Source organism: Dendropsophus ebraccatus, chromosome 7 (genome assembly GCF_027789765.1).
Source record: "Dendropsophus ebraccatus isolate aDenEbr1 chromosome 7, aDenEbr1.pat, whole genome shotgun sequence".
In the NCBI taxonomy this organism is placed as follows: Eukaryota; Metazoa; Chordata; class Amphibia; order Anura; family Hylidae; genus Dendropsophus; species Dendropsophus ebraccatus.
The window spans coordinates 87,395,578-87,415,448 of record NC_091460.1 but is presented as its reverse complement, the minus strand read 5'-3'; the positions used below and the strand labels follow the sequence as shown (position 1 = coordinate 87,415,448).

At 39.2% G+C, this 19,871-nt stretch overlaps 1 protein-coding gene across 1 annotated transcript in view; it reads right to left on the bottom strand.

Annotated features, from left to right (window-relative positions):
* The window catches only part of PDGFC (platelet derived growth factor C), a 234,467-nt gene extending 216,597 nt beyond the window's left edge, over positions 1 to 17,870 (bottom strand). The window contains exon 1 of the mRNA XM_069977860.1: positions 16,739 to 17,870. Within this exon, the coding sequence (XP_069833961.1) occupies positions 16,739 to 16,862 (124 nt within the window). The 5' untranslated portion in view covers positions 16,863 to 17,870. The remainder of the gene's footprint in view (positions 1 to 16,738) is intronic.
* Between the last annotated feature and the right edge of the window lie 2,001 nt (positions 17,871 to 19,871).

The window sequence follows — 19,871 nt, the reverse complement described above, 5'->3', positions numbered from 1 at the left end:
CTTCATCCCACTGGGTGGTACATTTTTTCTCTCAATATTTCAGCACTAATCATCTAGTGCATAAATGTCCACAAGATCCAATTAAAGCTGACAAGATTTGCAGGTCACATCTGCATGTCTGTATGTATCCAAGCAATCTATGCTCTGACATTTACGCAAGAACAGATTGATTATTGGATTACACTTAGAAGAATTCTCTAACAGAAAGGGCACAGTGTCAGACCACCTAAAACAATTGTCAGCAATGTCACATCATCCAACAAGGGGCCATTGCATTCCCACCATAAACATGGAGGGTGATGGCAACATACCAAAAAGAGATGAAGAGTTTAGTCACGGAGCAATGAGACTGCAGCATAATCTTCTTCAACTGAGGAACAGTTAATAAAGAAAGGAGAGCTTTGTGGAATGGAAAATATCTAGTTGCTTCCATCATCCTAAAAGTTGAAATTCCACTGAATTGACCTACAGATTGAGGTTTATAATCAGGTCTCAATAAAGGGAAGTTTGTTCATTAGTGAGGTATTAAAGGAGAAGTCCAGTGAAAAACTTTATTGAAGTGTTGTACTGCCCCTCAAAAAGTTATACAAATCCCCAAGATACACTTATTACAGGAAATGCTTATAAAGTGATTGTTTTTCCCTGCACTTACTACTAGATTAAGGCTTCACTTCCTAGATAAAATGGTGGTGTCATGACCCGACTCCCAGAGCTGTGCGGGCTGTGGCTGCTGGAGAGGATGATGGCAGAGGGACAGAGGGACACAGGGCACTGGAGGGACACTGAGCATCCCTCTGCCATCATCCTCTCCAGCAGCTACAGCATGCACAGCTCTGGGAGTCGGGTCGTGACATTACCATTTTATTCCGGAAGTGAAGCCTTGATGCAGTAGTAAGTGCAGGAAAAAAAGCACTTTATAGGCATTTCCCATAATAAGTGTATATTGGGTGATTTGTATAACTTTTTTTTTTTGGGGGGGGGGGCAATACAATACTTTAATAAAAAGTCTTGCCAGACTTCTCCTTTAAGAAGAGGATTTCAATAGATTCCACCAACAATCTCATGGTTAGTATAAAATGATTGAAAAAAAAAATTAAAAGTTGGATTTTTTCTTTGTTTACCGTGAAGTATGTGTATGCCAGCTACTTACTGTCCCATACTTCAATAGAATGTTCTTTTCAACTTGGTAGTGGTACATAGTAATATTTGTTGACCAAAAGATCATTTATGTAATGTCAATGAAGAGGCAGACATACCATGTGCAACCTATGCGGCAGAGAGGACCTGCAGAAGAGGGGCAAATTGAAGGATTTTCTGGAAAGTTTAAATAACATGATGTATGGCTAACAGCCTCATCATTAAATTAGCAGCTGTAAATCAAGAAACCCAGATATTGTTTTTGTTCTCAGCAGCCTTTGGGTAAACCTCTGTGATATCACAAGGAACTTCTGTCAGGAATCACATATTAGGAATAGGGAATTTAAGTGAGGAGAAAGATAGAAAAAAAAATTACAGATTCAGAACCAGCATCTTTTAATCTACAGTCATGGCCAAAAGTTTTGAGAATAACACAAATATTATATTTTCACATGTTCTGCTGCCCTCTGGTTTTTATGCGTGTTTGTCGATGCAATGTTTTTATCACACACAGAAATATAATTGCAATCATATTATGAGTAACAAAAGCTTATATTGACAGTTAGAATGAGTTAATGCAGCAAGTCAATATCTGCAGTGTTGACCCTTCTTCTTCAGGACCTCTGCAATTCTCCCTGGCATGCTCTCAATCAACTTCTGGATCAAATCCTGACTGATAGCAGTCCATTCTTGCACAATCAATGCTTGCATTTTGTCAGAATTTGTTGGTTTTTGTTTTTCCACCCTTCTCTTGATGATTGACCACAGGAACCGGGTCGGGGTCCGAAAAATGCACCGCGGCACCGGCTTCCCCGTGACGGCGCAGTTCGATCCGTTGGTTCAGATTAAAGAGGATGTACCTGGTGGTTATCACCTTTGCTTTATGGCAAGGTGCTCCATCATGCTGGAAAAGGCATTGTTGATAGCCAAACTGATCTTGGACGGTTGGGAGAAGATGCTCTTGGAGGACATTCTGGTACCATTCTTTATTCATGGCTGTGTTTTTAGGCAAGACTGTGAGAAAGCCGATTCCCTTGACTGAGAAGCAACCCCACACATGAATGGTTTCAGGATGCTTTACAGTTGGCATGAGACAAGACTGGTGGTAGCGCTCATCTCGTCTTCTCTGAACAAGCTGTTTTCCAGATATCCAAAACAATCGGAAAGGGGATTTATCAGATAAAATGACTTTACCCCAGTGCTCAGCAGTCCACTCCCTGTACCTTTTGCAGAATATAAGTTTATCCCTGATGTTTTTTTTCTGGAGAGAAGTGGCTTCTTTGCTCCTTGAGACCAGGCCTTGCTCCAAGAGTCTATGCCTCACAGTGCGTGCAGATGCACTCACACCTGCCTGCTGCCATTCCTGAGCAAGCTCTGCACTGCTGGTAGCCCGATCCTGCAGCTGAAACACTTTTAAGAGACAGTCCTGGCACTTGCTGGTCTTTCTTGGGCACCCTGGAGCCTTTTTGGCAACAATAGAACCTCTCTCCTTGAAGTTCTTGATGATGTGATAGATTGTTGACTGAGGTGCAATCTTTCTAGCTGCGATAGTCTTCCCTGTTAGGCCATTTTTGTGCAGTGCAATGAAGACTAAACGTGTTTCTTTAGAGATAACCATGGTTAACAGAAGAGAAACAATGATACCAAGCACCAGCCTCCTTTTAAAGTGTCCAGTGGTGTCATTCTTACTTGACAGATTGATCTCCACCCCTGTCCTCATCAACACCCACACCTGTGTTAATGGAGCAATCACTGAAACAATGTTAGGCGGTTCTTTTAAATACACAGGAAAGAAACAGCGGCTAGACTAACCAAGGCTAATGCACACCCACAAGTATACAAGAAATATATATATAATGCAAAAAAATATATTTTATTAACAACCAACAAAAACATACATATTAAAACCACTTAAAACAGGCCTGATAGGCCAAGATGTAACTACACAAGGGCAACAAGTAATGTGCCAGGTGGGGTACCACCCTCACAATGAATATCCTGCCTTATGCAATGTTCAATATCAAGTCACATAAATAAATACAAAAAATAAATAAGAAAAAGAAAAAATGAAGTATTTACATCAGATAACCAAAGTCAAAGTATACCACAATAACCTAATCCATAATGTAAACACAAGACCTATAGCAATGGCAGGATCCCCTGGCACACAGCACCTACACCTTTGACTGGTTATCTGATGTAAATACTTCATTTTTTCTTTTTCTTATTTATTTTTTTAATTATTTATGTGACTTGATATTGAACATTGCATAAGGCAGGATATTCATTGTGAGGGTGGTACCCCACCTGGCACATTACTTGTTGCCCTTAGTATTTTCTGGGGGGCACTTGTGTAGTTACATCTTGGCCTATCAGGCCTGTTTTAAGTGGTTTTAATATGTATGTTTTTGTTGGTTGTTAATAAAATATATTTTTTTGCATTATATACATATTTCTTGTATACTTGTGGGTGTGCATTAGCTTTGGTTAGTCTAGCCGCTGTTTCTTTCCTGTGTATTTATAGCGTTTTTTGGCTAGTTCCTTTTGCACCTCAACCATTATATTTGTGATATGCGGTGCACGCCACATCAATTTGTATTGCTGAGGCGGTTCTTTTAAGGCAGGGCTGCAATGATGTTGAAATGTGTTTTGGGGGATAAAGTTCATTTTCAAATATTGACTTTGCAAGTAATTGCTGTTAAGCTGATCACTCTTTATAACATTCTGGAGTATATGCTAATTGCCATTTTAAAAACTGAAGCAGCAGACTTTGTAAAAATTAATTTATTAATTAATTATTTTAAACTACAAAAATAATCCCAGGATGTCTAATTATATGTAATCTCTTCAATAAAGTCCTGTCCAGCAGACAAACCTCCATCCCCATCTTCTGTGTTCTGGCAGATGAAGTCCCGATTGAATGTCCATTGACAACTATGGAGAAACTCGTAGTGATACGTCACTCTGCCTCTACCACTGGGCCCGCACTCCTTGCTTAAGTGCAATGTAAAGCTATGGAGGAGGTAATTACAGTAGATGTGTATCGTCACATGCTCCTCCACAGCTGTCATGTTATGGATGGAGATGCCATCTGTCAGGACATAATGGGGGTCCCTAGAAACTGCTTTATTCTGCTGAAAAGGCCTTCAGTGAAGGGTTTATATATAAGTATGCGGTATACTGAAATTATTCATGTCATTTAGAAAAAAAAAAAAATTGCAACAAGTTGGCCAACTTTTTTAACTTAGTCTTAAAATTCTGCAAAAAATGCACCTAGGAGCCGATCAGACCAAAAAAGAATTTAAAAAGAGAACTGGCAAATATCTTCATACAAACATGTCATACAAACATTTTTGACTCAGTGAACTGAACTGGACATGCACATGACTTTGGGGCTCATGCAAATGTTCGCATTGAGGCTTAATTTTGTATTAAGCCATAAAATGTAAAGCCCTAATGTACCTCTGTGGTTTGTTCCATTTGTCACCATATACAAGGGGGTAGTCTCCTCTAGAAGCATTGCTGCACTAGAAGCCTTTATACATGACCCCAACTTCAGCTACTATATAAGGCTATGTTCACACACCATTAGAGACCGGCCGTTCCGTGACCCGGATGATCCGTCCGGCCGCAGAAATCTGATGCATAACACACAGTGAAGCAAGCGGCCGGAGCCACTCGCTTCACTGTGTGAACTGACAGGTCGTTCTGCAGCCGGAATCCATTGAATTCCGGCCGCAGAAAACTGACATGTCAGTTTTTTGCGGCCCCGCATGGGCTCCCGGCCGGAGCGTGTATGATGTGTGTACGCTCTGGCCGGGATCCCATTCATCAATAGGCATTGTTCCACCCCGCAAAACTACGGCCGTAGTTCTGCGGCGAGAACTATGGCCGTAGTTGTACGTTGTGTGAACATAGCTTAAATGTGTATATTGCATTCCAAAAAATATGCTTGTCAAATATTCAGTATATAAGAGAATAAATGCCCCAATGTTACATTTTGATCACTTTACACAGTTATCTGTCAACATCTGCTACTCACATAAACATCTTTAGTGTATATTAGCTGCAAAAAATCCAATTAAGCAAAGAACATGAGACAGTTATGATCAGCCTCCCGAAAGAATTTCTTAATGCAAGCCACTGTCTTTTCTGGCAGTACGAAGAATTTCCTAGTGGTGACAAATGTGTTATTAAGCCCTTGAGTAATAAACTGAACATGAACCTTGATGTTGATAAAGCACTTTTGAGCACAAACTAAATGCTGTAAGGCTTTTATCTATTCTACATTCCATTCTGCGTTGCTCTGAGGTTGTACACATACTGTACAGACATCTCTTTTCTTTTGATAGCTTATTCAAACAAAAGTGGACAGATCTTTATACTTACTTAGGACTGCTGATAAAGAAAAGGAAAGCATTTGAGGTCACAGTATTGGAAACGTATGCCGAAAATCACTACCAGAAAAAACAGGTCCTCAGCAAGAAAAAGGTAAAAGCTGCAGAGACTGGATGACAATAAGAAGATGTAAAAAAAAATATTGGAAGACAAAGGTGGGCAAATGTAGCTGATCAGACATAGGCTGTCATACAAATTACTAAACCTAAGTGTGCTTTAGAGCATAAACATAGATATCTGTTACCCCAGAAGCTATCAAAGCTAATAATTAGGGATGAGCGAATTTACAGTACAAGCAAAACAAAGAGCTTCACTAGGCTCGGAGGTCGGGTTGTCAGCCGGCTGCCTCTGAACTCCCTGCCGCTCCTCTCCAGGTGCCCAAAAAAGTTCAATCCAGTCCTAGGAAACTGGAAGAAGTTTCCAAGGACTGAATACAACTTTTCTAGGCACCCGGAGCTGAGTAGCATGGAGCAGCACAGAGTTCAAAGGCAGCCAGCTGACAAGCCAACCACCGAGCCTAAGGGTGGTATTACATGGGCCGATGGGGGCCCAATAACACCTGTAAACGAACACCGATCTACTAGATCGGCGCTCATTTACTGGGCCTTTTACATGGCCCGATAATCGTTAAACAAGGGCTGCAAGGACATCGTTACCGATGTCCTTGCTTAAACTATATACTTCACCTATCCACGCTCCTGGGCTGCTCCTGCGGTCCACTTCTCCCCGGGTCCCGCACGCTCTAGCTTTAGAGCGGCCTGTCAGCTGACAGGACACTCTGAAGCTAGAGCGTGAGGGACCCGGGGAGAAGCGGACCGCAGGAGCAGCCCAGGAGCGTGGATAGGTAATGTATATCGTCAGTCGCTGGCTGCGCACCACTATTACAGTAAGCATGGAGTGATAATCGGCCGAATCAGGCCAATTCGGCCAATTATCATTCTGTGTAATAGTACCCTAATTCGCTCATCCCTACTAATAATTTACTTTTCAAGTCCATCATAACAATAAAAACTAATAGCATTTATTGATAACTGTCCTCTGTATAGGTAAAAGGGCAATGAGTGGTATAGAGGCCAGGTTTAAAGTAAGTAGGGCCCTAGTAAACAAGCAGCGAAACATCTCTTGCTATTTTATTTGATTCTGACCCATATAAGTCATCAAGACATGGAGCCGCAATCAGAAAACTAATTCTTTAACATTAAAGAGCCCCCCCAAAAAATGCCCATAAAGTTTAGAATTTAGCTTGGCACCAGTTCTTAAAATTCTTTTGGCCTTAAAATGCTTTTTGTTCCCCTACCCTTGCTGAAGGTTAAAGGGTTAAATAGGCATTTACATTCCAGTGGTTTAGTGAAGAAAGTAAGAAAAGAAATTCTAATAGGTCATGTGATGTCCACTTCGGGTGTGTATAAAACTTTGTCTAGTCAACCATCAAGAGTTCCTGAAGCATGGAAGCATGACATAAAAGTAAGTCTACAGCCTACCTAGTGGATTTCCCAAGAAGGATCATTACTGTCAGTATACTATTGTTGAACAGTATATCTACAAAGAGTGCTCTGTAATAAGTATTTCTTGTAATAAGTATTACTTTTGTAATTGTTTTTTTGTGATAACTACGGCTTAGGGCATCACTTAAACAAGCCCAGAGGTTACATGATGGTTAGACACCTGCATATAAGCCATGCTGTGGGCTGGATTATGAACTTCAGGCCTAGAGCTTCATGCTGTCACTTGTGAGAACAGGGTGGTTTTCAGGTGTTTACAATTCTGACATGTTGCATTACCTCTGAAGTGTACAAAGGATGTCTCATAAGACTAACCAGATAGATGTGGTTAACTAGAATACAACTATAAACATTACTATGAGCAGTAAACACAACATGAACAAATCTGGCTACAATCGGCTAAATAACCATTAAAAAAATAATTCTCAACATATTGTGTAAAGCTGTACATAAATAGATATATGATTAATTATGGGTTGTGATACTGCTGTGAATAGTATTGTATATCTTATTTCAGGTATTTCATACCTAACCCATTAAAGATCCTGTGCAAAGAGTAAATATCTATTAGCATTGAAGTCAGGATTAATTATCAAAATTTTACATAAACTGGATGTGACTTTTTACTATAAATCATTTTCAGGCCAAGTTCCTTCCCATGCCTTTCCCTACAAGGATTTCTGCTTAATAACATGCTTTATGCCCTAAAGCAGTGCATATGCCTGAAACATTTTATTTGCCTTTTCAGCTTTAAATTGAAAACAGTATTGTTGATTTAAAGACCAAGAAAACCCCTTCCTATTAGTCTCTGAAGTGGTGGCTAAAAGGAATGACTTTTGCAGCTTAGAGGTCAAAGTCACCATATGGAATCTACTGTTTAGACCTATTACTTCACTTGACACTGCTAAACTACAGGTACAACCATTCAGTTCATATGTAATTGTAACAAAAAGGGCAATAAATTGTTATGAACTGCTTAGGGGGATCTGATGTTTAGGTCTCCCATCTTTTTACCAGAGTAATAAGAAAGAACGACTCTAGTGGGGCCATGTTTGGCCGATCACTTGAGAAGTTCACATGTAATCTAAATATCCCTGAAGCCAGACCCTCTAATCAACTCGAATGGCTTGGATCTTGAAAAAGTTGATTTGATGACACCCCTTTAATGAAAACCTTTGGCATTGTTATCATGGATGTATTTATATTAAGACTTTCTACTACTTTGATCTGCAGTATAAACATACACCATCACGCACAGGTAGAGAAAACATATTCTAAAAGCATGATTTCTAATCAAAGTCAAGAGAATCCCATCATGGGTGTGGAAATAAAGTCAAGGGTGTATTTACGAGAAGCTATAAGATGCCCAAGGGCACATCATTAGCAGTTATACTAAATTTCTTGTCAGTCATGTGCATACTGGCATAATCCAGGTAGAATGAAAATCAAGAACATGTAAAGTCTATTGAAACGTGTATGATACTTAATAAGGCAAAAAAAAAAAAACAGAATATTGTACAAAAGATGTGATTGAAGCCTAAAGGAGCATGTGTCTATCAGATGACCAGGGCAGATTTTCATCCACCGGAATATTAAACACAACCAGAATATCATTGTGACACACTGGTCCAGATTTATTAATCTGCATAAAACTGTCTGATCAGATTCATGATCACTGTCTGTTGTTAGGGGAAATTTACAGAGTGAGAAATAGTTGTGCGCCATAGAGGGGATTTTTGGAGGTCCAATAACAGCAGTAAGAGCACTAGGATTGTAACTACTCTAAAAGGTTTCTCTAACAAAACTATTATCATGTTTCTGATCATTACTAAATGGTAGTGCTGCACTGATATGCAAATATCAGTGTGCTGTCAGTTTCCAGTAGCCTATTTCACAAGTTTTACGCAAATATCTTTAGGTCTCATTCACACGTTCAGTGATTTTTAGGGTCCACAAATAACTCCGCTTTTTTTTTTCACCGTAATCCAAGGAGAACAGTCTGTAATTGCATCTTTATCCAAAATTTTAGAGTGCTAGCTTTCATACATGTTCTTCCCGGATGTCATGGGTGTCACATCCATGATGTCTGGGAAAAACACAGTTCCCATAGACTTCTATGGGGAATCTTTGCCACAATTAAGATCTGCGCTAGAATATGTCCTATTTTTTTGTGGAACGGATTGCAGATCAACAAAAACATGGAAGGTGTTAATAGCACAATAGAAATCAATGGGCACTACGTTGGTTTTACTTTGTGGAATGTGTGACTAAGTCCTTACATTGTAGATCCAATGCGCCATGTTAGCAAAAAAACAAAAAAAAACACATAGTTTTTTGGGGTTTTTTGCTAACATGCTGCATCAGATCTACAAAAGTAAAGGTACCTATATAAAACTTGTGAAATAGGCCACTGAATTCACAGATTACTCAGACCATAGTAGGACAAAGAAAGTAAAATATAACTTTTAATAAATAAATCTTAAAAACTTGAGGTCCACAAATAACATATTATGAGACACATAAACATATACAATATGGCCAAATCAGTGCACAGGTAAAATATCTCCAACGGCAGCACATGCACTGATTGCAATATGTTTATGTGTCTCATTATATCTTATTTGTGGACCTTGAGTTTTCAGATTTATCTATTAAAAGTTATATTTTACTTCTTTGTCCTACTGTGGTCTTAGTAATCAGTGAATTCTGCTTTGTTTTTTGACCACTTGTTCATACTAAATTAATAGGGAAGGATACCCTGATCAACCAGTAGGTGGATTTTGTTAAACAGACTACTGAAAACTTACAGTGGGTTTCCTTTTAAAAGCAGTGAAGTACTTTATAGAATCCAACAAAAAGCTAATGTGCCTGCTCCTTCAGTTATTATTTTACTGAAGAATTTCCCCTAGAAGCTAAAATGATAAAATATATAAATCTATCCAGACATATCAATTAGACTGGAGAACTGGTCAGACTGGGACTTTTGATGATTGCATTTTATAAAGTGGTGACTCTCTTGGATATCTCTTTGCTTATTCATAGTCCATTTCCTTGGAAATGATTTGCTTCCTATTCCTAAGTGGAAATAGTGTCTCGTCCACATCAGCAAGGCAGTGTAACAATGAAAGTATTTCATCTGGAAAAATAATTTTTTCATATATTAGCTTTAATCCATGTAAGTATATTTTTTTTATTTTTATTTTTTTTCCGAGTGCTCTGTATTTCAAGGTATCAGAGTAAATCTCCAAGGTCGTATACATCAAACTGCAAATATTATGTCTACACTCATCCGCACTGTCGGTTTATCATGGTTTAGAAGATTTTTCTGTGATCTTTATAATGATGAATATGGGCTAAGATTTGTATGATTTCCATAAAATAGTTTACTTTCCTACACATTATTGTGATGTATTATATCATATACTTCTTTATCTGTCTTTTGTGTACTTTAGATAATCATGTGTGTAGGCTATCCACTTTACTCATGGAAATAGTTGGTTTTACCAATAATGTAATGGGAACATCAATACTTATCTCTAAATGCCCCCTTATCTTCTGTAAACTGCGGTGTATACAACATTTTCCACAACGCCTCAGAAGAACATGCTGGTGGATGGTATTCACAGAATATTGTGTGGATGATCTATATCAGCAGTTTCGTTAAGGATCAATGGCAGTATGTGTACAGGCAGACTGTTCCCGTACAACTCACCCACATTGAATTTGTATGTAAAATGCTTTTGAACTACTTGAAAAGAATGAATTTGTAGGAAGCAGAAAGCAGACAAGCCTCATGAATTCAGCTACAATGTGTAGAGGTAAGAAAAAAGTTTCCCCTATTAAGGTAAATTGGACCATATTTTATAAGGACTCTTTTTTGTACTTTCTGTTTTAAACAAGGGATTACTATGGCTCATTTCCTAAAGAACTGGATAGACACGTGTTTTTTGTTTAACCTTACTTATACATAGACACTTGTAAAACTAAGAGAGGATAAAATAATGCACAACATTGCGCTTGATAGTGCTTTGTTGTTGTGTATAACTGATTGTAGACCTGAAGAATTAGGTCGTGACCAAAGCTATTACTTATTGCTGTTCAGTGCACTGGGGAATATATAGAGGAAACACTTACCAGAAACTAACAGTGCAGGCAACGACTAACAAAATCTCCAATACACCAGGCCAAAGAAGTCTTGCACTCTCCCTTGTTAATAGTGAACTGTAAGGCTGCATTCACACGTCCTGTAAAATTTCCATGGTTGCGTATCTGCGACCACAGACAATTTTAGGTACCATTTAAGTGAATACAGCCATTCAACATGAGCCGCTCCTTGGTCCACAGCACGAAAATATAAGACATGTCCTAGTGCAGATCGCGGCACGGATCACCCCCTGCCACCCAGCAGCAGAGATGACAGGAGCGCATGATGTATCTACTATTCACCTATGCTGACCGGCCTCATGTTCACCAGAAGTGGTCTGGACTACGCTGTCGTCTTCTTCTCCTGGCAATGTAGTCCAGGCCACTTCCGATTAGCGTGTGTATGGGGGAATAGGTGAGTAGTAGCGATGACAGAAGGGCACATCATGCTCTCCTGTTATCTTTGATGCCGGGAGATCTGTGTCGGGCGGCAGGGGGGCTCCAGCTAGGGGAGCCTCCTCCGGATGGCGGCACGGATCGTGTGGATAAGGACTAATTTTGATCGCTACTATTGGACCTAAACACAGTATCAGTGCTGAGACATGAGCCTTATAGATTTTATGATAAATCTATGACAATTCCCTCTTCTTTAAACATCACATGGCATTCATAGTACTGCTGTTCTCTCATGCAGTAGAATGGCTATTGGGCCCCCTTAGGAATTAGAGTACGGATTAGACTTTCAATCCAAATCAGAAATTATTCTAATTGTTCTCAGTCCTCATTACTTACTATGAGCTACTTGGACTTCAGCCTGCATGTAGCAGGAGTCAGAGTGGTCAATCATTGTTAACATGATTATTTTTTAAGTAATGTGACTGTACTATATTAACAGGTGTTATATAAATCTAGAATAATAGACAGCACAGGAGATCAAAGCATTGCTGGCGCTTTAAAAAGCGAAAGTTTTGATCGATCAGAGTCTGGCTGTTGGGACCCCCGTGATTATTAGGAGTAATAAGAGCCCTTCTCTCCCCAGCTTTCTGCTCTCAATGTCTTGTTGTCAGAGTCAGGTTCTACATTAAAGGCCCTATTACACAAAGCGATTATCGGCCGTATTCTGCTCATATCGGCTGTTACGGATGATTATCGTCTTGTGTAATAAAAGACAATGATCAGCCAACATGCACAATGTTAGCTGATTGTTGTCTCTCAATATGTTGAAAGCTAAAAGATATAGGTACAGTAGCAGCAATATACTGCCGCCACCCGGCTAAGTAAGGGTGGCGGCAGGGAACTGCCGCTGTGACCTAGGGGGGCCCGGACGATCTAGCGATCACCCAAGCAGCCCTTACTTAAAATCATCACTTATCAACAGCATATCATTCTGTGTAAACAATAGATGTGAGGCTGACAGTGATCAAAGTGAATGGCAGTACAAACAATTTAGCCATCCTTCATACAGGATGAATTGTATAATAAATTAGCCTTAAATGTTACCTATAATTCTGCTTGTGTGACAGGATACCCTTTCATAACTCAATCAAGTATGAAGTCCACTCCTAAAGTGAGTGGTATATGATACTACCGGAAGCGTTTCAGACTTTTAATACATTTACAATGCAGTCTATGGTGCTTCTGACAGTCCCATACACTTTTTGATTTAGAAGCGGACTGTGTACCTTCCAGAGTTTTGAAAAGGTATCATGCTGCACAAGTGGAATGATAGGTACCCTGTAAATGAGCACCCACAAACTACAAGGTTGTCATTTGTATTGGGAGTAGGTCAGTCCATCTACAAGGGCCCTAGATTTTTGAGACTTGGGATTTCTTTAAGAAATTAAACTGTAAGGCCCCATTCTTCATGTAGATCAGTAAAGGTCAGAGTTAAGAAAATATGGTGCTAGCTAAGAAAAAAGGGGCTAAAAAAAAGAGAGCTTAAATTATTTGAAAGCCAAACTCACATTTTACCAGCACAAGTGACTATGATTGGAGTTAGGTGAGTTAGGTGGTATGGCAGTTTTAATGCGATTAAAAGGAATCTGTAAGCTCCCGGGCTTTACCTAAGGTGCTGACAGTGTGCTGTAGCTGGCAGTCCCTAGTGAGCATGGTGCCTTTTGGTAATTTGCATGTGCAGTAGATTATGCACAATCCTACTGTAATCGAGTGTCAAAGAGGGGTTGTTTGTGCCGCACTCTGGCTGCTTCACCACTCCTTCCTCTTCTATATGGATAATAAATACTGCCAGGCCTCCTTCTTCCTCAGCAGTCAGCTAGTGTCTATAATTGCAGATCAGTCCTCTGTAGGAAGTTTATATATAAAAGAAACACTCAGATATAGTTGAATCTCCTAGCCCAAATGTGTTAGAGTTGTGGTCTAGGGGTAACTCACCTGTCTAAAGACCTGCCAGCAGTTAATCCTTTGGTTCAAACCCCTGTTGAAATTAACTGGATGGCCGCCATTTAATGGCAAATAATTGCCACTATTTTAAAACAATGGCTGTTGTTTTGAAATTATGGCCATTATTTGCCACCCCCAGTCATCCTAGTCTGTACGCTCTCAAAAGTAGGGCTTTAATTCTGTGTTTTTTAATTTTATCTTAATTTATTCATTGTATAATTTAATATAAATATAACCTGTATTGTATTTATATATTTAAGTAAGCGCTGCGGAATCTGTTGGCGCTATACAAATAAATATTATTATTATTATTATTATTATTATTAAATGACGACAATCCACTAAATTTCAACAGTGTATGAACATAGCCTTTCTGTGTTTTCAATCCACTACTGGTTTAGGTTGCAAAATACTGAGCAAAAATACAGTGTGTGATCACAGCCTTAAAATTGATACAATTGAAACAAGCCCTATTTTTCATTTCCATCAGGGGATTTGAAACAGAAAACAAACTGCTGGTCTCTAGACAGGTGAAGTACCCCTAGATCACAGCTCCAATACATTTGGGTAAGAGATCCAACTATATCTGACTATTTCTTTTAGACATGAACTGCCTACAGAGGACTGATCTGCAATCATAGACACTGGCTGACAGCTGAGTGAGCAGGAGGCCGGGCAGCATTGATTATTCTTGAAGAAGAGGGAGGAGGAAGGTGTGTAGAGGCGTGCCAGAGTGTGGCACAAACAATTCTTTTGGCACTCTTTGACACTTCATTACAGTAGGATTGTGCATAATACATTGCACAGACAAATTACCAAAAGATACCATGCTCACTAGGGGACTGCCAGCTACAGCACACTGTCAGCACCTTAGGTTGGGCCTGGGATTTATCAGATTCCCTTTAAGCTCACGTCCTATATTTATTCCACACAGTCTAATCAAGCTTATTCTTTGGGATTACTCACATGAATGACAGTTACACTCAATAACAATGGTTGTTTATTTAAAACACAAAACATTGTTTATAGTTCATTCAGTAATAAAAAAGAAAACAGTATATTTCCCATTTTCTCCCAGAAAAGACTTGTGGTAACTCATTTAGAAGCTTTTGGCTTACAATACAGTGGTGTAGGTCAGTATTTCTCAGTTAAGAGAAATACCTTATCTTCAACTTCTATCTGTTTAAGGTCCAGGACCAAAAGTGAAGTATTTTGAGGACACAAGTTCATGGACTGCATTGTGGGAAACATAGCTTTAGGTAGACATATGTGTTATGTCAACAGATGGACTAGTTCATCAGCAATCATCTGAAACATTGACAAATTGACTCATGTTGACAAGTAGGTTAAATTCAGTCACTGACATTGGAAGAGGCACTAGTTGGCCGTGTGTCAAGTCTCAAACTTCAACTTAAGAGACTTCAAGGATATAAAATATGTCTTGCCACTGCCCTGTGAATCATCTGTATGTATCTCTAAAGCACTATTTCTCTTACTATCTATGATCAACATGAGTTGTATAGATCAGATTTCCTGATCTGATTTTGGGTACTAACATACCTACATGTATTTTAAAATTTGTTTACAAAAAAAAAAAGAAAAGAAAAATCAGTTAATATATTATTATAAAAACATGTATTTAATGCATAGAATGTTTGTATTAGGTTTCTTTCTTCTAATATTTTCTTTTAATACTTTAAATATAGAAAACTTAACATTGTTGTCCACCAAGTCTAGACATTATCCCCACAGTCTAGACATTTACAAAAACATAAAGCACACAAAAACACTGCACCAGAACTATTTTTGGCACCAAAAAGCAACATCTTAGAATAAAATTTGCCCTGCCCTTCAACTGGTAAGACATGAGAGAACTCGCAGGTCCAAAACAACAGCTAGGCAGCTTCTAGGTATCTGTGCTTGGATTACAAAAGAAGAGAGATATTTTCAGTAGATTTGACTTCTTTAAGAAAGTGCATCATTTTTCAACACCAAAGAGACCAGACAAAGGTCATCTTGATCGGTTCCCGTCACAACATAGCAGGGATCCACAGCCGTTTGATCAGTTTCCTTTGGTCCTTCACAGTGGAGTCTGATTAGAGACTGATCTCTATGCTGCTCTTTGATCAGACTTTCTGGCAGTCTGCAGGTGCCATATGTCAACACATTAGCGAGCAGCATGCAAAAACAATATCAGCTCTCTCACACAACTCTAGTGCATGTGATAAAGGGTTGTGTCCTGTTCCCTATCTTTGCTGGCTTTTAACCCATTCTATAATTTGCTCTGCACCATGCAAAGAAAAGAGGAAAAAAGTCACATCAAGAGGAAAGGAAAAGAAAACAACAAAGTAACAGAAAAGGCCATTCATAGCTGCAAATAAAAAATGAATGTAAAAGTCAGCTTGATTTACAATTTTTAGCTGACATAAACGTGAGGAAATTCACATGGCCAGTGTTTTAGTGCCAAAGTATTACCGCAGGCACCACAACTCATGCAGATAGACCAGTACTATTTATACACATGCCTTTTAATGTTCAGTGCCATCGAGAAACTTTTTAAACTTCCCATTCTGAGCAGCAACTCATTTATTCTTTCGAGACAGTCAAACAAAACTGACTTTATAATCTAAAATCAACAACACAAGACTTTAAAAATCTGAATAATGCAAGTCCTATGGAGTTCAGAGGCTAGGCAAATTACACACCCTGAAGCTGCCCTTTTACATGAAAGAATCCTTTCTTTACACTCACCGAGCTCCAGCCCTTGGGATCTCTCATTTAAGGGTTTTCTAAACATTTCAGGTACACTTGAAAGCTGAAAGTAATTCTCATTTCCTATGTGGGATTAGCTTGTTTCCAGGACAGAAAGAAATAGAAGTCATTCACCAGTTTAAAACCACAACGGATCTAGGTCTACAGGCACAAACATAAATAAAGATGACGAAAAGGACCAAGGTTTATTTTTCTGCCTCTTTAACCCTGGTGCCATGTTTATAGTTCCTTTTTTGTGGTAACTTTTAAAGCTTAGCCTTGTGCAGGTATGACTACACCACATCAGTTATCCAAAGTTAATATGCCTTCAGGAAAGGCAAATGACCTTCAGGGCTGTAAATTATCACAGTGTACAAGTAAAAAAAAAAAAGCTAATTTTGCCTTACCATTCTGTTCCTTAGCACTTCCAAAATTAAACTTGCTGCTGAGATTGGATTCAGCTTGTACTCCATGTAGCTGAAAGTCCAGTGTACACGTGAGGACTCTGAGAAGTAACAATAAGAGGATCATTTGGATGAATAGGGGTGAGCACAGATACTAATGGCACTTCAGATATGCAAGTTCACAGTCAGACTCAGCAGAGCATGATAACTGCACCCTTCACCAGAGAGCACTGAGCCTGTTTGGGTAACATTGGTGGCAGATGATCACTGGGTAGATCCTTCATAATCCCATGCAAAGCCAACTCTTATCTGATACTGTTATTCTTTCCTGTCTCCAGTTTAAGAAAAAGAAGTAGGGTGAATTGATCAAATCCTGGAAGATCTGTTGCTGTTTTAAATCCTTTAAGCAATGACGTTCAAAAAAGAAAAAGAAGAGAAAAAGAGTCTGACAGAACTATTCTAAAAAATAAATATATATCTATAAAAAAAAGTGAAGAACACCTGTCAGTCTCACATTGAAGCAAATGCACAAAAAGTTACACGTAGCTTCAAGAAAGAGAAAAATCCTTCCGAAATGAGCAGTTTACCTTGTAGAAACAGACAAAATCAGTGAATTCTGAAGAAATTAGCATTATAAGTGAGAGCAGTCATCCAGAGCTGTTAAAATGTGAAACTGTAGCTTGACACCCTGTGGGAAAACAATGTGATAGTCAGCAAACGTGTCCCCTCAGGACATTGTGGGACAGGAACGTGTCTCTATACACCTCCCTTTTTTTTCTCACCGGCAGTTCCTTTTTTAGGCAGTATCAAAGTCTGGGCTCCACTGCTGTGCTGATTATTTACCCTACTTTTTGGCTTGGCACCAGACTTCCTCACACTGGTTTGCAGATCAGAGCAGTGACCCAACAGCATGAAAGTAATGGAGCCAGTGAGTTCTCCGCCTGGCAGCAGGTTTCAGTCAGCAGGGTGATCCTCCAGTGCTTAATAGAGCTGCAGGTCACTCAGGGGTTTGCTTGCTTTGCTGGTGGGATTCCTGCGCCTCTGAAAAACTCAGGAGTGAAAAGGAAACAATTCCTTAGCCGGGAGTCTGAGAGCTTAGTGTGGGTGTCTGTTTAAAGTTTGCTCCTAGCTGCAACAAATGGGAAAGAGTTTAGAGCTGATGAAAGTACTTGACTCCCTCTCCTCCTTCCTTCCCCCTCTCCTTTCCCTCTCACTTTCCTGAAGTTCCAGTGAATGCAGACTGCCACCTGGCGACTCAACAGGTGCTACAACAGAGACAAGGAGGCCAGGAATCCCATCTCAGGACAAAAAGTTGGGAACTTAAGAAACTTATCATAAAAGTGATATTTTAACTTTAGATGTAACAATCTTGCATACTAGAAGTTTTACACAGTATACAGTCTCAGTATACAGAACTGTTACAAGGCACATTTAAAAAATATTATATATATATTTTTATTATTTATTTATTTTCAAATTATATAAACACAAGAGGAAGTCCCACTAACACTAAAATCGGAAAATCAGCAGGCAGAGGAGAGGAAATTATGAGCAAGTGAACTCACTGGTCCCCATGCCTCCATTTTGCCGCTCTCAGGTCCGGTTCACAGAAGCCAGCTGTCATCTTCTGCCGTAAACAGAAGCAACGTCACGGCCCAGCTGAGCAATTGCCACAGTCAGCTATTGGCTGAGCGGGCAATAACTCATCCGGGGATGTGGCATTGCAGCTGGCAGAGAGCTGCAGGACCCCGGCTGCTGTGAACAGAAACCTAGAGCGGCACTACGAGGCATTAGGAGGGGTTAGTTTACTGTTCTTGATCAAAAAAGAGACTATGGGGTGAATTTATCATTCACTCTAATAACTACAATTGTTTTCTGCATGGGCTCTTTTTGCATGAAATTTACCTATAATGTGTAAAAATCTTTATGAATTTTCCAAAATGTTTCTCATGTGTGCACAAACTCAAATATAAGTAAATTTTACACCTGCTCAGGAGGTGACAAATGCAAAACGTGGTTAACCTATCCTATCTAAGCTATATATGAAGAACATGTGCCATGTTAATAAATCTGGTAGAGCTACACATGATTTATGACTGGAAAAACTTTTGAAAAACTACTTCAAATACATAAACAATGATAAATTCCCCCACTTAGATTTACAGGGGTTATACAGAGAGCACCAAAGGTCTTACCTGTTCTGCCCTGCGCTACCCTACTTTCTCCCCCTAACAATCTCTGCAGATAACTTAGACGAGAGACAGGCACTAGCATGTTGTGGGCATGTCTAGTATCTAATTAGTGGGGGGGTCTGACAGTCAGAACCCCTGTCAATCAGCAGCCCTTTCATTGTCTACCAAGCACAGTTCCATACATTCAGTTGTGCCTGTACCTGGGGTTAAGGGTCATTATCTAATTGGCAGAGGTGTTGGCAGAGCTTCATTATTACAGGCAAACCCTTTATGACTTTATTATATCAATTTGGTATTGGTGTATGACTAAATTTTCTTGCACCAAGTTGTGTAAATCCTTAGAGCACAGCTTAACAATGTATTCCAACCAGAATATGCATTAAAATTCCATCTATTTTATTAAAATTATTATTTATTAAAAACCATATATTAGATTATAGGGGTAACCACTTCACAACCTTTGGGCATATTATGCCCCACATTGTGTTTTAAAATGTTTTGTTATGATTGGGTTTCTACCAAGCTTATTTCTACACAGGTGTGTGTGTGTGTGTGTGTGTGTGTGTGTGTGTGTATGTATATAAGCTATTATTGTAAAATAATAATTTTGCATATTTAAACATCTACATGTGATGTGTCTAAACATGGTACTTATTTTTTTTTTGTGCAAACTTTTCTATATCACATAACTGTATTTATGTTTCCTTACAAAGCTCATCCGATTGTGGGTTTACCAGCATGGGTACTTTTTTGTGTGGTTAGTAACTTGCTGTGATGACAACATATAAATCCCACTTTCATACTTTCCCAATATATCACTGAACCATCTGGCAAATGAGGTAGTACTGTTTAAAAATATATTACCACATTCAATTTCTTGTAAATGGGAGACTACTTTGCCACCTAGTGGTCACAGTGTGCCAGAAACTAAGACAACATTTAGT